This window comes from Podarcis raffonei, chromosome 14, assembly GCF_027172205.1.
Source record: "Podarcis raffonei isolate rPodRaf1 chromosome 14, rPodRaf1.pri, whole genome shotgun sequence".
Lineage (NCBI taxonomy): Eukaryota > Metazoa > Chordata > Lepidosauria > Squamata > Lacertidae > Podarcis > Podarcis raffonei.
In genome coordinates this window covers 46,860,143-46,876,660 of record NC_070615.1, presented here as the reverse complement: position 1 = coordinate 46,876,660, position 16,518 = coordinate 46,860,143, and the positions used below count along the sequence as shown (strand labels likewise).

Here is a 16,518-nt window from a genome sequence, read left to right as displayed (position 1 = left end):
AAAATCTGAATCTCAGAAGCCAGAACAGCAAGAGGGATCGCTGCGCAGTGAAAGCAGCAATCCCTCTTGCTGTTCCGGCTTCTGGGATAGCTGCGCAGCCTGCATTCGCTCCATAAGACGCACACACATTTCCCCTTACTTTTTAGGAGGGAAAAAATGAGTCTTATAGAGCAAAAAATACGGTATTTCCAAGGTAGCGGCAGAACAATGCTGATTTACAGGAATCATCTCAGCCTGGAAGCACATCGGCCAAAGCCATCTAAAAACCATGTCTGTGTGCACAGCCAACCATGCAGATAGTCCTCTGGGAGGAAGTACTGCCCCTCAAGGCGACTTGGAGGAGGGCTTAGCATACCTGCAGAGGCTTTCTGGAATCAGTTCCAAGTTGTTGTTTGCAGCCATGAATTCCTCCAGGGAGACCAGCTTCCCAATCCCCGAAGGAATGCCGTCAAAATCCAGCTTGTTGGAGTTCAGGTAGAGTTTCTTGAGCTTGGTCAGCTTACAGATGGCCGACTAGGGTGGAAACACGTGCAAAGAGTCAAGCAGAGCAAGGGAGATTTGCTCATGAATTCATTTGTCGATTCATTCATTAACTCACTCATTTTAAACACTGATTTTCTGCAAGGTTGGGCACTGAAAAGAGTTTGGTGCCCCCATATATATATCTAATTCAAAATATGAACAGTAGTAAATCCCAAAATAAAAGTTTATTTTTCAAAATGAAACAAAACCTACAGTAAGATGGAAAATAAATTTTTTTTTTGTATACGTCCACTTCATTTATATTTGAAAAATGCTCTCCGACTTCTTCGAATTGCAAAATCTTAAATCAGACCCTCAAAACTAATCTTACATCATGGGTAGGCAAACTAAGGCCCGGGGGCTGGATCCGGCCCAATCGCCTTCTAAATCCGGCCCGTGGACGGTCTGGGAATCAGTGTGTTTTTACATGAGTAGAATGTGTACTTTTATTTAAAATGCATCTCTGGGTTATTTGTGGGGCATAGAAATTTGTTCATTATTTTTTTTCAAACTATAGTCTGGCCCCCCACAAGGTCTGAGGGACAGTGGACCGGCCCCCTGCTGAAAAAGTTTGCTGACCCCGTCTTACGTAATACACCTCCATATATACTTAGCACAGATAAGGCAACCAGCCCGCCTTGTTGCACAGTTATTCTGTTGGGATTTTTAACATACTTCAACTGAGAAAAGGAATGCTTGGCCATTAATGACCGCTGATGTTAAAAATCCAGCAATGGAAAGTTTCTGTGATGCTGCCCCTTCCCTTGACGCCCTAAGCATGGGCCTATTTTGCATAATCATTAATCCAGCCCTGCTCAGACTCTCCCTGCTCAATAAGCCCTGTTGCCTCTTCAGCTTCCAACACCTCTTCCCCATCTTCTCCCTCTCACCATTCATTGCCATACCACCGCCAGTCCCCGGGCTCTGAGCCGTCTTCCCTGGCGGGGGGGGGGGTTCCCCAGCTACCTCCTCCCACCATCCCTCTGTGTCCAACCAGTTCGTGACAGTCAGAAAGCCCTCCCTGCTCAAATATGAGACACCTCCATCAGTATTGGCATACCGCCGGCTCCTGAAGACACACCTGTTTACGTGAGCATATCTTCCTGATCTAATTATTTGGATTGCTTTTTCAGCTTCTTCAATTGCTATGCTTTTTAAGTGGCTGCCACACATTCCCAGCTCGCTAAGCCCTGTTGCCCCTTCAGCTTCCAAAAACTCCTCCTCACAGTCCCTAAAACTTAGGGAACAAGCTGTACTACCTAAATGATTAAGGTTTTAAATGATAATTCTAGGTTATATTTTAGTGATCAAGATTTACCGTATTTTTCGCTCCATAAGACGCACCTGACCATAAGACGCACCTAGTTTTTAGAGGGGGAATGCAAGGGGAAAAATATTATTTAAAGGGAGAGCTGAGAAGAGCCTGTATGCATCCCAGGCTCTTCTCAGCGCTCCCTTTCACGAGCCACGAGGAGTGTGTGTGCGGCGCTTGCAGGCTTTTCCCTGAGGAGGAGGAAGGACAGCCCATCACTGATGGGCTGCCCTTCTCCCTCCTCGGGGAAAAGCCCCCAAGAGCCGCACACACGCTCCACGCGGCTTGTGAAAGGGAGCGCAGTTCTTGGGGGCTTTTCCGGGAGGTGGGGGGAGGGACTGAGGGGTGAAGCCAGAAGCTAGAACAGCAAGAGGAAGCGCTGCGCAGCGATCCCTCTTGCTGTTCTGGCTTCTAGGATAGCCGCGCAGCCAGCATTCGCTCCATAAGACGCACACACATTTCCCCTTACTTTTAAGGAGGGAAAATGTACGTCTTATAGAGCGAAAAATACGGTAATATTTTTTGAACTGCCGCTGTATCTGAATTGTCTCTGTTATACCCAATTGCAATTCAATGTATTCCTGTTGTGGTTTATGATTTTCCTGATATTGTAAGTGACCTGGAACTGGAACTGGTAATAATAAAATTCTAATTCCTCCTCGCAGTCTTCTCCCTTGTCTCCCTCTGACCACTCATCGTTGTCCCACTGACCCCCTGGCTCTGAGCCTTCTTCCCATGCTACTGGCTCCCACCATTCCTCTGCGGCCAACCAGTAGCATGGCAGAGCTGGTGTCCCAGTTACCTGGACGGGGAACGCGACTTACCGGCAAGGAGGTAAGCTGGTTCCTGGACAGATTGAGGGTCTCCAGCTGGCACCACTGGTCAATGCAGAGGGAGAGCTCTCCAATTTGGTTGCTGCTGAGATTGAGGCGCCGTATGTTGGACAGGGTGTAGAGACACTCAGGGACGCGGGTCAGGTCATTACAGGAGAGGTCCACATCTGAGCATAGCAGCAGGAGGAGGAGGAATGAAAGTGAGGCAGAGTCAGAGTTCAACAAGGGTGGGTTCTGGATGCAACCCACGTGGGCTACAGGGTCCCAGAGGAGCCGCCCCACAACCTGGTGCCCTCCAACAATTCTCTGCACCCATAACACAGTACAGCTCCCAGAATCCTTTGCAGGAAGCCAAGCCTGCTGAAAGTGATACCTAGTGCTTTAAGTTGGTTTGGTGTGAATGTGGCCCAAGTCTATGAATTTAATTCAGGAACCTGTACGTTTTCTTAGTGGCGCAACCCTAGGCATGCCTTCCAAAAACAATCCCATCAAATAAATAATAATAATAATAATAATATTAATTAATTAATTAATAATTTGTATCCTGCCCATCTGGCTGGGTTTCCCCAGCCACTCTGGGCGGCTCCCAACAAAGTACAGTCATACCTCGGGTTGAAGTTGCTTCAGGTTGAGCGTTTTCGGGTTGCGCTCTAGGGCGACCCAGAAGTAATGAAACATGTTACTTCCTGGTTTCGCCACTTGCGCAGACGGTCAATATGACATCATGTGCATACGCAGAAGTGGTGAATCGCGACCCACGCACGGGTTGCATTCGCTTCAGGATGCGAACAGGGCTCCGGAACGGATCCCGTTCGTATCCAGAGGTACCACTGTATTAAAAATGCGGTAAAACATCAAACATTAAAAACTTCCCTAAACAGGGCTGCCTTCAGATGTCTTCTAAAAGTCAGATAGTTGTTTATTTCCTTGACATCTGGTGGGAGGGCCACCACCGAGAAGGCCCTCTGCCTGGTTCCCTGTAACCTTGTTTCTCGCAGGGAGGGAAACACCAGAAGGTCCTCAGAGCTGGACCTCAGTGTCTGGGCAGAACGATGGGGGTGGAGACGCTCCTTTGGGTAGTTCCATGAAACTTACTTCCAGGGAAACATGCAGAGACCTGCAGCCTCAGGTTCTCTTTCGCAGGCCGCTCAATGCACGGAGCTGAGCCCATTCACACATTTCCTTGGGAATCATACCTGCAAGATTTGACAAGCCTTCCAAGCTCGTGGGAAGGTTGCTCTGGGTTCGTTGTGTGTTCCTGAGGTGGAGCGTCTGCAAGGCCACCATTGCCGGGAGTTGCCTTCAGTTGAAAGAGAGGGGAAAAGAGGACAATGACAAGATGAAACCCTGAAGGATTAATTATCAGGTGTTCCCAATTCCTGCCTTAAAAAACTAACATTTATTGTGGCATAAGCTTTTTTGTGGACTGGGGCCACTTCCTTAAATGCAAGATGGGGCTGTCGTCTCCCACTTATCCAGGTGCAAATTTACAGGCACATATTTTGCAACCCCCCCCCCAAACCACCATCTTTTTCAGAGGAAAATATTTCTCTGAATTGTATACCTATTATATGGAAGCTGACAACGAGACTATAAAAATGGATTCTACCAGGCCAGCAGACTGGTGTTGATGAACTGGAAGAACAAAAATATGCTCCCCTTTAATCAATGGACTGAAGACAACACTTGCAACAGACTTCGTTTGGATAAATATACTGATATTTGGGGTGAGCCTAAGTAGGTTATTAATATCATATACCGTACTTTTCCATGCATAAGACTAGATTTTTGTCCTTAAAATTCATGCTAAAAATCGGGGGTCGTCTTATACATGGGTAGTGTATAGGGTGGACATTTGATTGGTTGCTGCCGTAGCTGTCAGTGGCTATTGTGTGTGTCACTGGTTGCTGCGTCAAGAGTGGTGTTGATTTGCGGCAAATAGGCGGGCAATTTGCAAATTCTGCCGGCGAGGGGACAGACGAGAGGCAGATTTTGCGGTGCATGAGCGTTTTTTGGCATTCCTCCCTAAAAAAAGCTCAACAACTTTGGGCCATCTCCCCCCATTTTCTTAAATTTGAGTCCGCCAAAATAGGGGGCGTCTTATACATGGGGGCGTGTTATACACGGAAAAGTATGGTATTAGCATATATGAAAATCATATCTATATCAGCATATATTGCAGTCTCTTTTTCCCACTTTATTTTGTTCAACCGAAAAAAAACTTTTATTTTATTTTTATTATAAAGGCATGCATTTCACAAGGTTAGGAAGTGTGAAGGGAAGCTGTGGGCAGGGAGGGGCCCCTCCGCAGCCTTGGGGTGCAAGCCCTGCCCCACATAAGTCTCAGAAGTTTTGAGGTCAGCTCCGATTACACGGTGAAAATGGAAGGCACTCTGTACAATCTCAGAGGCAGTCTCTTCTTTTTCACATGCAGAGGAGCAAAATGGAGCTAGGTGAGGTCTCACTGGTCTCTTTCAATTTAATACAGCCCACCACCACCCAAAAAACAAAAGCTGGCTCAAGGGGCTGTAGGGTTTTCTTTTTCGAAAGAAAAGCCTGAAAAGTACCACCTGTTGGGATCACAAAACACGGCAAAGGCCTTCCAAGATTGGATGGATCTGTGGCACAGATTTTGACATGTGTCCTCCTCTGGTTAATAATAATAATAATAACAACAACAACAATAATAATAATTTATTATTTGTACCCTGCCCATCTGGTTGGGCCTCCCCAGCCACTCTGAGCGGCTTCCAACAAGGATTAAAAATACATCAAAATGTCACACATTAAAAACATCCCTGAACAGGGCTGCCTTCAGATGGCTTCTAAATGTCAGGTAGTTGTTTATCTCTTTGACATCTGGTGGGAGGGCGTTCCACAGGGCGGGCGCCACTACCGAGAAGGCCCTCTCCCTGGTTCCCTGTAGCTTTGCTTCTTGCAGTGAGGGAACCGCCAGAAGGCCCTCAGCGCTGGACCTCAGTGTCTGGGCTGGATGATGGGGGTGGAGACGCTCCTTCAGGTATACTGGGCTGAGGCCGTTTAGGGCTTTAAAGGTCAACACCAACACTTTGAATTGTGCTCGGAAACGTACTGGGAGCCAGTGTAGGTCTTTCAAGACTAGTGTTATGTGGTCTTGGCGGCCGCTCCCAGTCACCAGTCTAGCTGCCGCATTCTGGATTAGCTGTAGTTTCCAGGTCACCTTCAAAGGTAGCCCCATGTAGAGCACATTGCAGTAGTCCAAGCGGGAGATAACTAGAGCATGCACCACTCTGGCGAGACAGAGTGCGGGCAAGTGGAAAGTATACACCCTGGTGTGCCTGAGCTTTGCCCCCTCCCTGCCCCGATCACACTTTCCCATCTACATTCCCAACCATGAGGACTAAGCACCTTTGCGTTTTGAAAAGCGCCAAAGGAAACCTGACAGCTTCAAGGTGCTAAAAGCCTGCCACCCCCCCAGTTCCTTTGCTCGAACACACAGCCAAAGGAGTGCGGCTGCAGCCGCGGAAAGACTGCAGAACACCTGCTCTCGCTCTCCTGCCCCCTTCCCCAGCTCCCAGCCGCCTCACCTGAGCTGCGCATGCAGGAGAGGGTTGTTATTCAGAATCAAGGTCTGCAGGTGCACCAGGCGCCTCATCTGGGGGGGAAGGCTCTCCAGCTTGTTGTCACTCAAATCCAGGTAGAGCAGGTCTGTCAGGTTGATGAACAGCTGGTTGGGGATGTTGTCGATGCTGCAGGGAGAAAGGGAGAGGAATTGCACACCTTGTCAGGCAGGTTCCAGCAAGGAAGCTTAACCACAGCTAGAGATTGGAGATATCAAGAGTGGGCTGGAGGGTACCCCATTCTGCACCAGGCCTTCGCATCTGAACAAGAAGCTCAAAATGCACACCTATGATGGTATCACTGCCGCCTTATCATGGAGGGAGAACCTGCAGCCCTCCAGAGGTAGCTGCAAGCCACCTGCCATCATCCCCAGCCACTGGCCATATTGGCGGAGGCTTCTGGGACTTGGGTCCCATTAATAAGGGCAACCGGTTTAGTCACTGCTCGCTAGGATTATATTCTTGCAACTTTTAATTCAGCAAAATAAGGAGGAAACTCTGGGGTGAAACAATAGAAATATTCTCCATTAGAATGCATTGGCCTTAACTAGTACAGTGGTACCTCGGGTTACATATGCTTCAGGTTACAGACGTTTCAGGTTACAGATTCTGCTAACCCAGAAATAGTACCTCGGATTAAGAACTTTGCTTCAGGATGAGAACAGAAATTGTGCGGAAGTGGGGGGCCCCATTAGCTAAAGTGGTGCTTCAGGTTAAGAACAGTTTCAGGTTAAGAACAGACCTCCAGAACGAATTAAGTTCTTAACCCGAGGTACCACTGTACTAAACTCCTAGATCAGGCATAGGCAAACTCCGGCCCTCCAGATGTTTTGGGGCTACAATTCCCAACATCCCTAGCTAACAGGACCAGTGGTCAGGGATGATGGGAATTGTAGTCCCAAACATCTGGAGGGGCGGAGTTTGCCTATGCCTGTCCTCAATTTTCAATGGTTAGTTAGCTCTCCAAGCTCCAACAACGAACTTACTCAGCGCTCTTGGAAAACCAATACAAGTTTCACCTTAAGGTCAGGTGTGGTACCGGAGTGGTACCTATTTATCTACTTGCACTTTCAGGAGCAGGGACAGAGCAACGGGAGCTCACCCCGTCGCAGGGATTCGAACCGCCAACCTTCTGATTGGCAAGTCCTAGGCTCTGTGGTTTAACCCACAGTGCCACACACACACACACACACACACACACATATATATATATATAAATATAAAAGAGACTAAGGGAAAATGCATATTCATAGCAGACACATGTCATAACTCTAGCAAAAGATCCCTCCCACACCCACTTCTGGATCTGCTATTAGTGTGGTTTCTGTGGCAAAACTGCCACACTCACTTTTTTGTAGGCTTTTGAGAACAGTTAGGGATTCCTTCACTCTTCTGATCAAGATCCTCACCATTAGGTCCAGTCGTGGAGAGCTGGGGTTGTGGCGCTCATCTCGCTTTATTGGCCTAGGGAGCCGGCGTACAGCTTCCGGGTCATGTGGCCAGCAGGACTAAGCCACTTCTGGCGAACCATAGCAGCACACGGAAAAGCCGTTTACCTTCCCGCCGGAGTGGTACCTATTTATCTACTTGCACTTTCAGGAGCAGGGACCGAGCAACGGGAGCTCACCCCGTCGCAGGGATTCGAACCGCCAACCTTCTGATTGGCAAGTCCTAGGCTCCGTGGTTTAACCCACAGTGCCACACACACACACACATATATATATAAATATAAAAGAGACTAAGGGAAAATGCATATTCATAGCAGACACATGTCATAACTCTAGCAAAAGATCCTGAACATTTTGGTAGCATGCGTATGAATACACATGAGTGCTGGACACACAAGTTGATTCAGACACATAGTTTGTCACACCAGTTACTGGAAACCAGAGTTATTGGGGGGGGGGAGGGAATGTACTTTGCACTCAGGTTCTGCTTATTTCCCAGGGGAATCTGGTTGGCCACTGTGAGAAGAGGAAGCTGGACTAGATGGGCCACGGGCCTGATCCACCAGGTTACTCTTATGTTCTTAACCCCCCCCCCATTTTGCAGAAATGTGAACCAACCACTCCCAACACATTTGGCCCTCCCAGGAAGACCCAAATGTTTTCTGCCCATTTTCTGGGGAGGAAATTAACCCCCAAACTTACCTGTTATGTTTCAGGTTCAGCACGAGCATGTTTTTGGCATTCTCAAGCTCCCGGGGACACTCCGTCAGCTGGTTGTAGCTCAGGTCCTAAGACAAAACAAGGAGAGATTAATCAAAAGGCAGACCTCTGCATTAGGACTGACCAGCAGCTGCCCCAAAGGTGTTCAAGCTTCCCAGGGGTCAGAAGATTCAAATAGCAATTCATAAATAAGCTTGCAATTAGCAAGATTGGTGGCGACTCACAAACTGCATCAATCAAGTATTATTTATTGTTGTTGTTGTTGTTGTTGTTAAGTTGTGGGTGAACATATCAGACGACACAGCGATTCTTCAAACAGCTCTTGTTTATTCACAGGCCAGAACAGAACTGAACTGAAGGGTTCAGATAGCCTGCTTATACAGAGCTCCACTATAGCGCAACAGTAACCATTTTCTGTAACTATCCAATCACTGAACGTCACTTTCAATTCCTTATTTGCATATGTGGACCTGAGTGAAAACTATCTACAGTATCCCCCTGCTGGCCCAGGGTGAGAACTTCAGTACAGAACAATTATTATTATTATCATCATCATCATCATCATCATCATCATCTTCCTTGATCTAAAGAGCTTAAGGAAAGCAACCCCCTTGCTTTTTGCACTGGCCTCGAGTTCTTCCCACGCAGCTAGGAGCCAATCCTAAGTGTCCAACTCGCCTCTTCTCACTCTGATTGGCTCCAATCAGCACAAAGGGCGAGAAGATGTCTTCTCGGTGGCTAAAACGCTCCCCATTCATGCTGATTAGAAGGCTCTGGGATGCCAGAGGCAGGGACCCGTCTGCAGAAATAGTAATGGGTATTCGACCCCCTGTGACCCCGAACCGCTACACCAATGTGCCCATCGCAGCCACGGAGCAATTGGGCCCAAACATACCAACACAGAGAGGTCGTCGAGTTGGAAGATGTCATCAGGAACCCCAGAGTTCTTCAGGCAGTTGGCACGAGCAACAATGGCCTAGAGGAATGTCGAAAAAGGTCAGGGAGAAAAACCAACGATACAAGTATTATATTTACAGCACCTGAACCAAACCACCAAGTCTACCACTCAGAATAAAAGATATCGGCTTCATGGACCACGTTTACCACACTCACTGAGCCTAACTTGGTCTCCCCCTAACAAATGCACGTCATCGCTCGATTTTCTAACAATACCCAAGTACCAAAGAGCATTTTGTTGTCCCATTTTTAACATTATAGGTGCGCAGATTTGCTAAAAGCTCCCTTCAAGGAGAGGTGCTGTCCTTGCAATCGGTCTCAGGGTCGTGGGTCTGAGCCCCACATTGGGCGAAAGACTCCCACATCTCTTCGACTAGGTCCTTTCCAACTCTACAATTCTATGATTCTATGTGTCTTTCTGCTGTAAATCCTAATAGGGGCCTGGGGAACGCATAGGGCAGTTTCCTGGCCAATTTTTAGAGACCCTTTGGGGCCCAGAGGGGCTGTAGTGACCCAGTCAGATGGGTGAGGTACAAATAAAAAGTATGACGATACAGTGGACGCTCGGGTTGTGAACGTGATCCGTGCGGGATGCACGTTCGCAACCAACAGCATCAGCAACCTGCGTCTGTGCACATGCGGGTTGCGATTCGGCACTTCTGCACATGCACAAAGAGCGATTTAGCGCTTCTGCGCATGCGCGACCACTGAAACCCGGAATTAACCCGTTCCGGTACTTCCACGTTTCAGCGGTCCGCAACCCGAAGAAACACAACCTGAAGCGTCTGTAACCCGAGGTATGACTGTACTAATCTTCCTTGAGGATCAGCAGGTCTAATAAGTCCATTACTGAACAGATGGCAATATATCTGAGCATTGCAATATTTCTTAGACCTGCTACGGCTGCTAGCTCTAAAAGGGGATAGGACAAATTCGCAGAGGACAAGGCTCTCAATGGCTACTACAGCCTTCAATATTGGAGGCAGCAATGCTTTTAAGACCAGCTGCCGACAGCTGCAGGTGGAAAGAGTTTTGCTCTTGTGATCGAGTTCTACCTATGAGTTTCCCACAGGCATTTGGTTGGCTGCCTTGAGAACAGGACGCTGGACTGCGTGGGCCTTTGGCCTGATCCAGCAGGCTCATCATATGTTCTTAACTTGCCCCTTTTGTTCTTCCGAGGCCGCAATTATGAGGTGGTTTGTGGGGGGTCGTTTGTATTTGAATGGCTGGCTAACGGTTAAAGACATTTGACAGGACTGAAACCAGAGCCATCAGAGAGGACAAGATGAATATAGTCATACCTCGGATTGAAGTAGCTTCAAGTTAAGTATTTTCGGGTTGTGCTCCACGGCGACCCGGAAGTAACGGAGCGCATTACTTCTGGGTTTCACCGCTCGCGCATGCGCAGACGCTCAAAATGAGGTTACACGTATGCGCAGAAGCAGCGAAACATGACCCACGCATGCGCATATTATGTTTACTTCACGATGCAAACTGAGCTCCGGAGCGGATCCCTTTCCTATCCAGAGGTACCACTGTACGAGGAGCAGGCCAGCTGCACCGTTCTGAGCTAGCAGGGCTTCTGAGCAACAAACACGAGGATTTCAAAAAGCATTCGGAACTTTACCCGGAGGCAAGGCAGGCCGGAGAGTTCTCCATGGAGAGTGGTGAGGCTGTTGTGGCTCACGGAGAGATGTTCCTGTTTGGAAACAAAGAAAGAAAGCAGGTGAGGTTTGTGGACTCGCCTTCCTTGGAAGTTTTTGAGCTGGGTCGGGTGGCCATTTGTCATGGAGGATCTAGTTGAGATTCCTGCATTGCAGGGGGTGGACTAGATGACATTTGGGGTTCCCTCCCAACTCTACAATTTGCTGCAGTTGTTCAGCTGAAGAAATGACCCTATGCTGCCAATTCTCGTAGTAGACCAGTATGAAGTAAGCAGCACATAAGCGGCACACAAAACACCACCAAACCATTCTACTTCGTTTGATCAAACTTACCTTTGTTGAGATCTACAGGAGCCTGGCTAAAGGAACTTGAAAGACTGAATCTTCCTTTTTGGACACAATTTGAATGAGTTTTTTTGTTTGTGGCTTCTGTAATAGATCTTGTACCTTGTTCTCTCAATTTTTGGAAGATTTAGAACGTAGAATGGTTTGGTGGTGTTTTGTGTGCTGCAGCTGTCCAGCTGGCTATGCACCGACACAGAGACTGCATTCAAGCATTGTGTGAATTGTCAAAATAAAAATAAACGCCACGTAAGCAGAAGGCATGCACGATTCCCAGGTGGCGTTCCACTCAGACCCAGACCTGCTCTGCATTCAGCAAAGACCCCCGTGCGGGGTCTCCATACCCTCATTCCTTGAGCAACGAAGCCTGAGCCCAAAGCATCGTCCTTCTAACCTTGCACATTTGGTGCACGTTTTCCCTTTCCAAAAGGGAAGGTGAGAGATTGGTTGCACTATCACCAAATAAATGAAGTGTTTAAATTGGACAGTAAAATTGGCTTCCAGGTGGAAAAATCAAAATTGGAGACTGAATTGTTAGAATCCAGTACTAAGAATTTGTCAAAAATGTACAATTTGCTGCTGAAATGGAATACACAAGATGAAACGGTGAAATCAACTATGATTAAATGGGCTCAGGACATTGGTCATAATATTTTGTTTGCTGATTGGGAAAAGTTGTGGACCACCGGGATGAAATTCACGGCATGTAATGCCTTAAGAGAAAATATTATGAAAATGATCTATAGGTGGTACATAACCCCAGTCAAGCTTGCAAAGATTTACCATTTGCCTGATAATAAATGTTGGAAATGTAAAGAAAAGGAAGGTACATTTTTTCACCTTTGGTGGACGCGCCCGAAGATTAAGGCATTCTGGGAAATGATCTATAATGAACTTAAAAAGGTATTTAAATATACCTTCCCTAAGAAACCAGAGGCCTTTCTCTTGGGTATTGTCGGCCAAGGGGTGTTAAAGACGGATTTAACTTTCTTTATGTATGCTACAACAGCAGCTAGAATACTCATTGCAAAGTACTGGAAGACACAAGATCTACCCACACTGGAAGAATGGCAGATGAAGGTGATTGACTACATGGGCTTGGCAGAAATGACGAGCAGAATCCGAAACCAGGGAAGAGAAGCAGCGGAAGAAGAATGGAAAAAGTTCAAGGACTATCTAAAGAAATATTACAAAATGAATGAAAATTAGAATGATGTTGGACTGGAAAGTAAATGGTTACTATTAGCAATGGTTAAGACAAGGAGAATAAGGAAGATTAGCTTAAATTTAAAGTAAAATAAGGCAAGATTTGCTGAGTAATTGATTAGAATCTGGAATACAGAAAAGGGAGGCATGAGGAAGTCGGGGAAGAAAGGTATAAGAAATTAAGATATGAAATGGTACTTGTTTTTTGTGTTGTTTTTGTTTTTGTTTGTTTATGTATTTGTTGTATTTATGTTATGTCTGTGTGGTTATAAAAACTGTTTAACAAAAAATATTTTAAAAAAAACACGTTTTCCCTTTCCAGAAACGCAAAGAGCAACCCACCCATTTCAGCTGCTCTCGCCTCCCCTCCCCTTTTCCTAGCTCTGCCTGGGTTCCCCCGCCCCTCTCGAGAAATTCCTAATGCTCCCAAGTCAGCAGAAAAGCCCCATCCATTCCTGATCTGCCGGCCAGGGCAAGCTCCTCACCAGCTTTTGGAGGGAAGACAGTTCTTCGGGCAGGTAGCAGAGGCCGGTGCGGTTCAGCTTCAGCCATCGCAAGCTGGTCATCGACTTGACGTGCTCTGGAAAATAACCGCCCTGCAGGAAGAGGAGGAGGGGAAAAAACACAGGAGACAGAGACTTAGTTATGCTGTAGAACAGGGACTCTTCATCTCAAGGTTGTGGGTTCGAATCCCACGCTGGGCAAATATAAATCCCTAGATCAGGGGTCGGCAAACTATGGTCCGCGGGCCAGATAAGGTCCGAGGGGGTCGTTAAACTGCCCTCCCCCAGCCCTTGCCACCCGCTCAGTCAGTCCCCGCCAGTGGAAAAGTTTGCTGACCCCTGGATTAGATGTCTCTCCAACTCTCCAATTCTATGATTCCCAGGGGGAGGTGAGCCTTCAATATGTCATTATATTTGTACAGTGGTACCTCGGGTTACATACGCTTCAGGTTACATACGCTTCAGGTTACACAGTCCACTAAGCCAAAAATAGTGCTTCAGGATAAGAACAGAAATCGGACTCCGGCGGCGCAGCGGTAGCAGGAGGCCCCATTAGCTAAAGTGGTGCTTCAGGTTAAGAACAGTTTCAGGTTAAGAATGGACCTCCAGAACAAATTAAGTACTTAACCCGAGGTACCACTGTATTTCCAGTTTGATTTGGTAAACCTCCCCTGGAAAGGCTAATGTTTGATGCAACCGGTCTGGGGAAATTAATGAGCAGACGCTTAGACTTGATTTCATAGAATCATAGAGTTGGAAGAGACCACAAGGGCCATCGAGTCCAACCCCCTGCCAAGCAGGAAACACCATCAGAGCACTCCTGACATATGGTTGTCAAGCCTCTGCTTCGGAACTGAGTGAAGATGGCAGCTGCCAGCAACGAAAAGACCTTTGGATTGATTCGGCAGAAACACCAGCGTGTGAGGAGATGCTGCAGACTTATAGAGGGGAATCACAGACATAAAATCCACACAGAAACACATCATTGCTTGTTATAACTCGCTTTTGAGAACAACTCAGAGGCCGTGAAAGAAGGAAGGTTAACAGGAAGAATTAGAGGAACCATTGGAAATGACTATGAAAAGCATATGAGATATGAGATGTTCAGAACCCTCTGAACTTGAAGTATGGGAAGTCCTATTAAAAAAATTATAATCTGGCAGAATATTTGGATTATTTGATATGTATATGTATAATTTGAAATATTTAATGTACCGGAATGGGTTACTTCTGGGTTTCGGCGGTTGCGCACGCGGAGAAATGCTAAATCGCGCTTTGCGCATGCGAGGAGTGCCGAATCATAACCCGTGCATGCGCAGACACGCTGCTGCGGGTTGCGGATGTGCATCCCGCACGGATCACATTCGCAACCCAAGTGTCCACTGTATATACTTCTGTGATGTTGTTCACCTTTTCTCTAAACTATAAAATCCCAATCGCTGCAGCGTTTCCCCCTGGCGGAGTCGCTCCACACCCTTGCAAGCTTGCAACTAGATGGTAGGGACAGTGGTTTAGATATTGAGGAGGGGGTGACAGAGGTCCAAATTCTTTCCAGCACAGATCACTTGCACCCTCGCTGTTCACAGGTTAGTTAGATCACGGTTTATGAGCTGGGCCTGCGTGTCACTGCAAGAACATTCTCAGCCTCCAACCCTATCTCAAAGCGAAGAAGCACACCCAAAAAACACAGCTCATTACCAAATATGACTCAAACGTTATTGCCAGCTCGAGGGCAGCCACAGAAAAGTCGGGAAAGACAAACAAAATTGCAAATAGAGAAATGGAAGGTGGATGGATGGAGGGGAGACAGAAAGAGTGTTCTGCACCATTTATTTATTTTTAAATTAGCGTTCTGGCTGAAAAGCTTTTGAATCGTTTTGAATCTGCACAGGCCTTTATGACAGGCAATTATTTTTCCACAATGCTCCTCTGAATTGGTTTATTTTCCTCCTCTATCCCCTTTTCCTGGGGGTAGGGCAGGGATTCTACTGTTTTTATCAATCTGCACCCGTTTCTGTCTGAAAGGCAGGGTACAACTTCTTTGAATGAAATGAACAGGAACGAGACCTCGCCAATTCACAACCATCCTTCTTAATCCATTCCCTGTTTAGGGAAGTTTTTAATGACTAATAATAATAATAATAATAATAATAATAACTTATTATTTGTACCCAGCCCATCTGGCTGGGCCTCCCTAGCCACTCTGGGCAGTTTCCAACAAATATTAAAAATACATTAAAATGTCACACATTAAGAACTTCCCTACACAGGGCTGCCTTCAGATGTCTTCTAAATGTCATGTAGTTGTTTATCTCTTTGACATCTGGTGGGAGGGTGTTCCACAGGGTGGGTGCCACTACCGAGAAGGCCCTCTGCCCGGTTCCCTGAAACCTCACTTCTCGGAGGGAGGGAACCGCCAGAAGGCCCTTGGAGCTGGACATAAGTGTCTGGGCTGAACAATGTGGGTAGAGATGTTCCTTCGGGTATACAGAACCGAGGCCGTTTAGGATATTATTATTATTATTATTATCATTATCATCATCATCAGCATTATTATTATTATTATTATTATTATTATTATTATCATCAGCATCAGCATCATTATTATCATCATCTGCATCACGAATGTCCAATAATAGCACAGTCTCTTCTAGAACGTTACGACGATGAAGAACTCTGTGTGACTCAGGAAGCTGACCCGGCGAGAGCTGATTCTGCCGCAGCGCAAAAAAAAAGAACCTTACCAAGTGTGCTCCTCGCCCTCCGCCCCACCCCACGTACTGAGGACTAGGGCCTTAGATCCTGGACAGGAACAGGCATTGTTTCAGGCTTCCACGCCCCGGCCAGGAGGGTGGGATGAGCGAAAGTCTAAAATTAGCCGCAGCCCAGCCAGGCCAGGCCGGCCTCCCTCCCTCCTTGCCTGCCTGCCTGCCTTCCGGCTCTCCCCGCCGGCCACGGAAGGCAGGCGATCCTCTCTTCCTCTCGGGGCCCGGGACTTACCTTGAAGTCGTTCCCGCTGAGATCGACCCCCCGGATGAAGGGGAGCACCCCGGTGGCAGCCATGGCTCCTTTCCACGGGGGGCGGGAAGATTAGGGACAGCAGCAGCACCAGCGACGCCTTGCTAGTCTCTAACTCCCCAACTCAGCGGCTTCTGCTCTCCCTCGGTGACACAGCCCTAAACAGGGAGGGGGAACAATTATTTTTTTTTAGAAAGTGGGGAGGGGCAGTGGAAAAAGGAGGGGCGTGGCCTTTGCGAACTTGAGGAGGGCCCGCCCCTTTTAACTCCTTCGCTGCCGGGAGGGGGTGCATTCGAGGTGGGGGGGTCCTCATACGGCTACGCTTGGGTCACATCCGCGCCATGCATTTGACGCACTCTCGTTCCACTTCAAGCAGCCCCGGCTCCTCCCCTCC

The 16,518-nt window shown here is 47.5% G+C and overlaps 1 protein-coding gene across 1 annotated transcript in view; it reads right to left on the bottom strand.

The window, feature by feature from the left end:
• The window catches only part of FLII (FLII actin remodeling protein), a 53,475-nt gene extending 37,170 nt beyond the window's left edge, over window positions 1–16,305 (bottom strand). The window contains exons 1-9 of the mRNA XM_053364172.1: window positions 16,107–16,305; window positions 13,089–13,199; window positions 11,019–11,090; window positions 9,330–9,410; window positions 8,417–8,502; window positions 6,234–6,395; window positions 3,864–3,967; window positions 2,659–2,834; window positions 356–513 (exon numbers count right to left, since the gene is read on the bottom strand). Coding sequence (XP_053220147.1) covers window positions 356–513; window positions 2,659–2,834; window positions 3,864–3,967; window positions 6,234–6,395; window positions 8,417–8,502; window positions 9,330–9,410; window positions 11,019–11,090; window positions 13,089–13,199; window positions 16,107–16,169 — 1,013 coding nt within the window. The 5' untranslated portion in view covers window positions 16,170–16,305. The remainder of the gene's footprint in view (window positions 1–355; window positions 514–2,658; window positions 2,835–3,863; window positions 3,968–6,233; window positions 6,396–8,416; window positions 8,503–9,329; window positions 9,411–11,018; window positions 11,091–13,088; window positions 13,200–16,106) is intronic.
• Window positions 16,306–16,518: the final 213 nt, after the last annotated feature.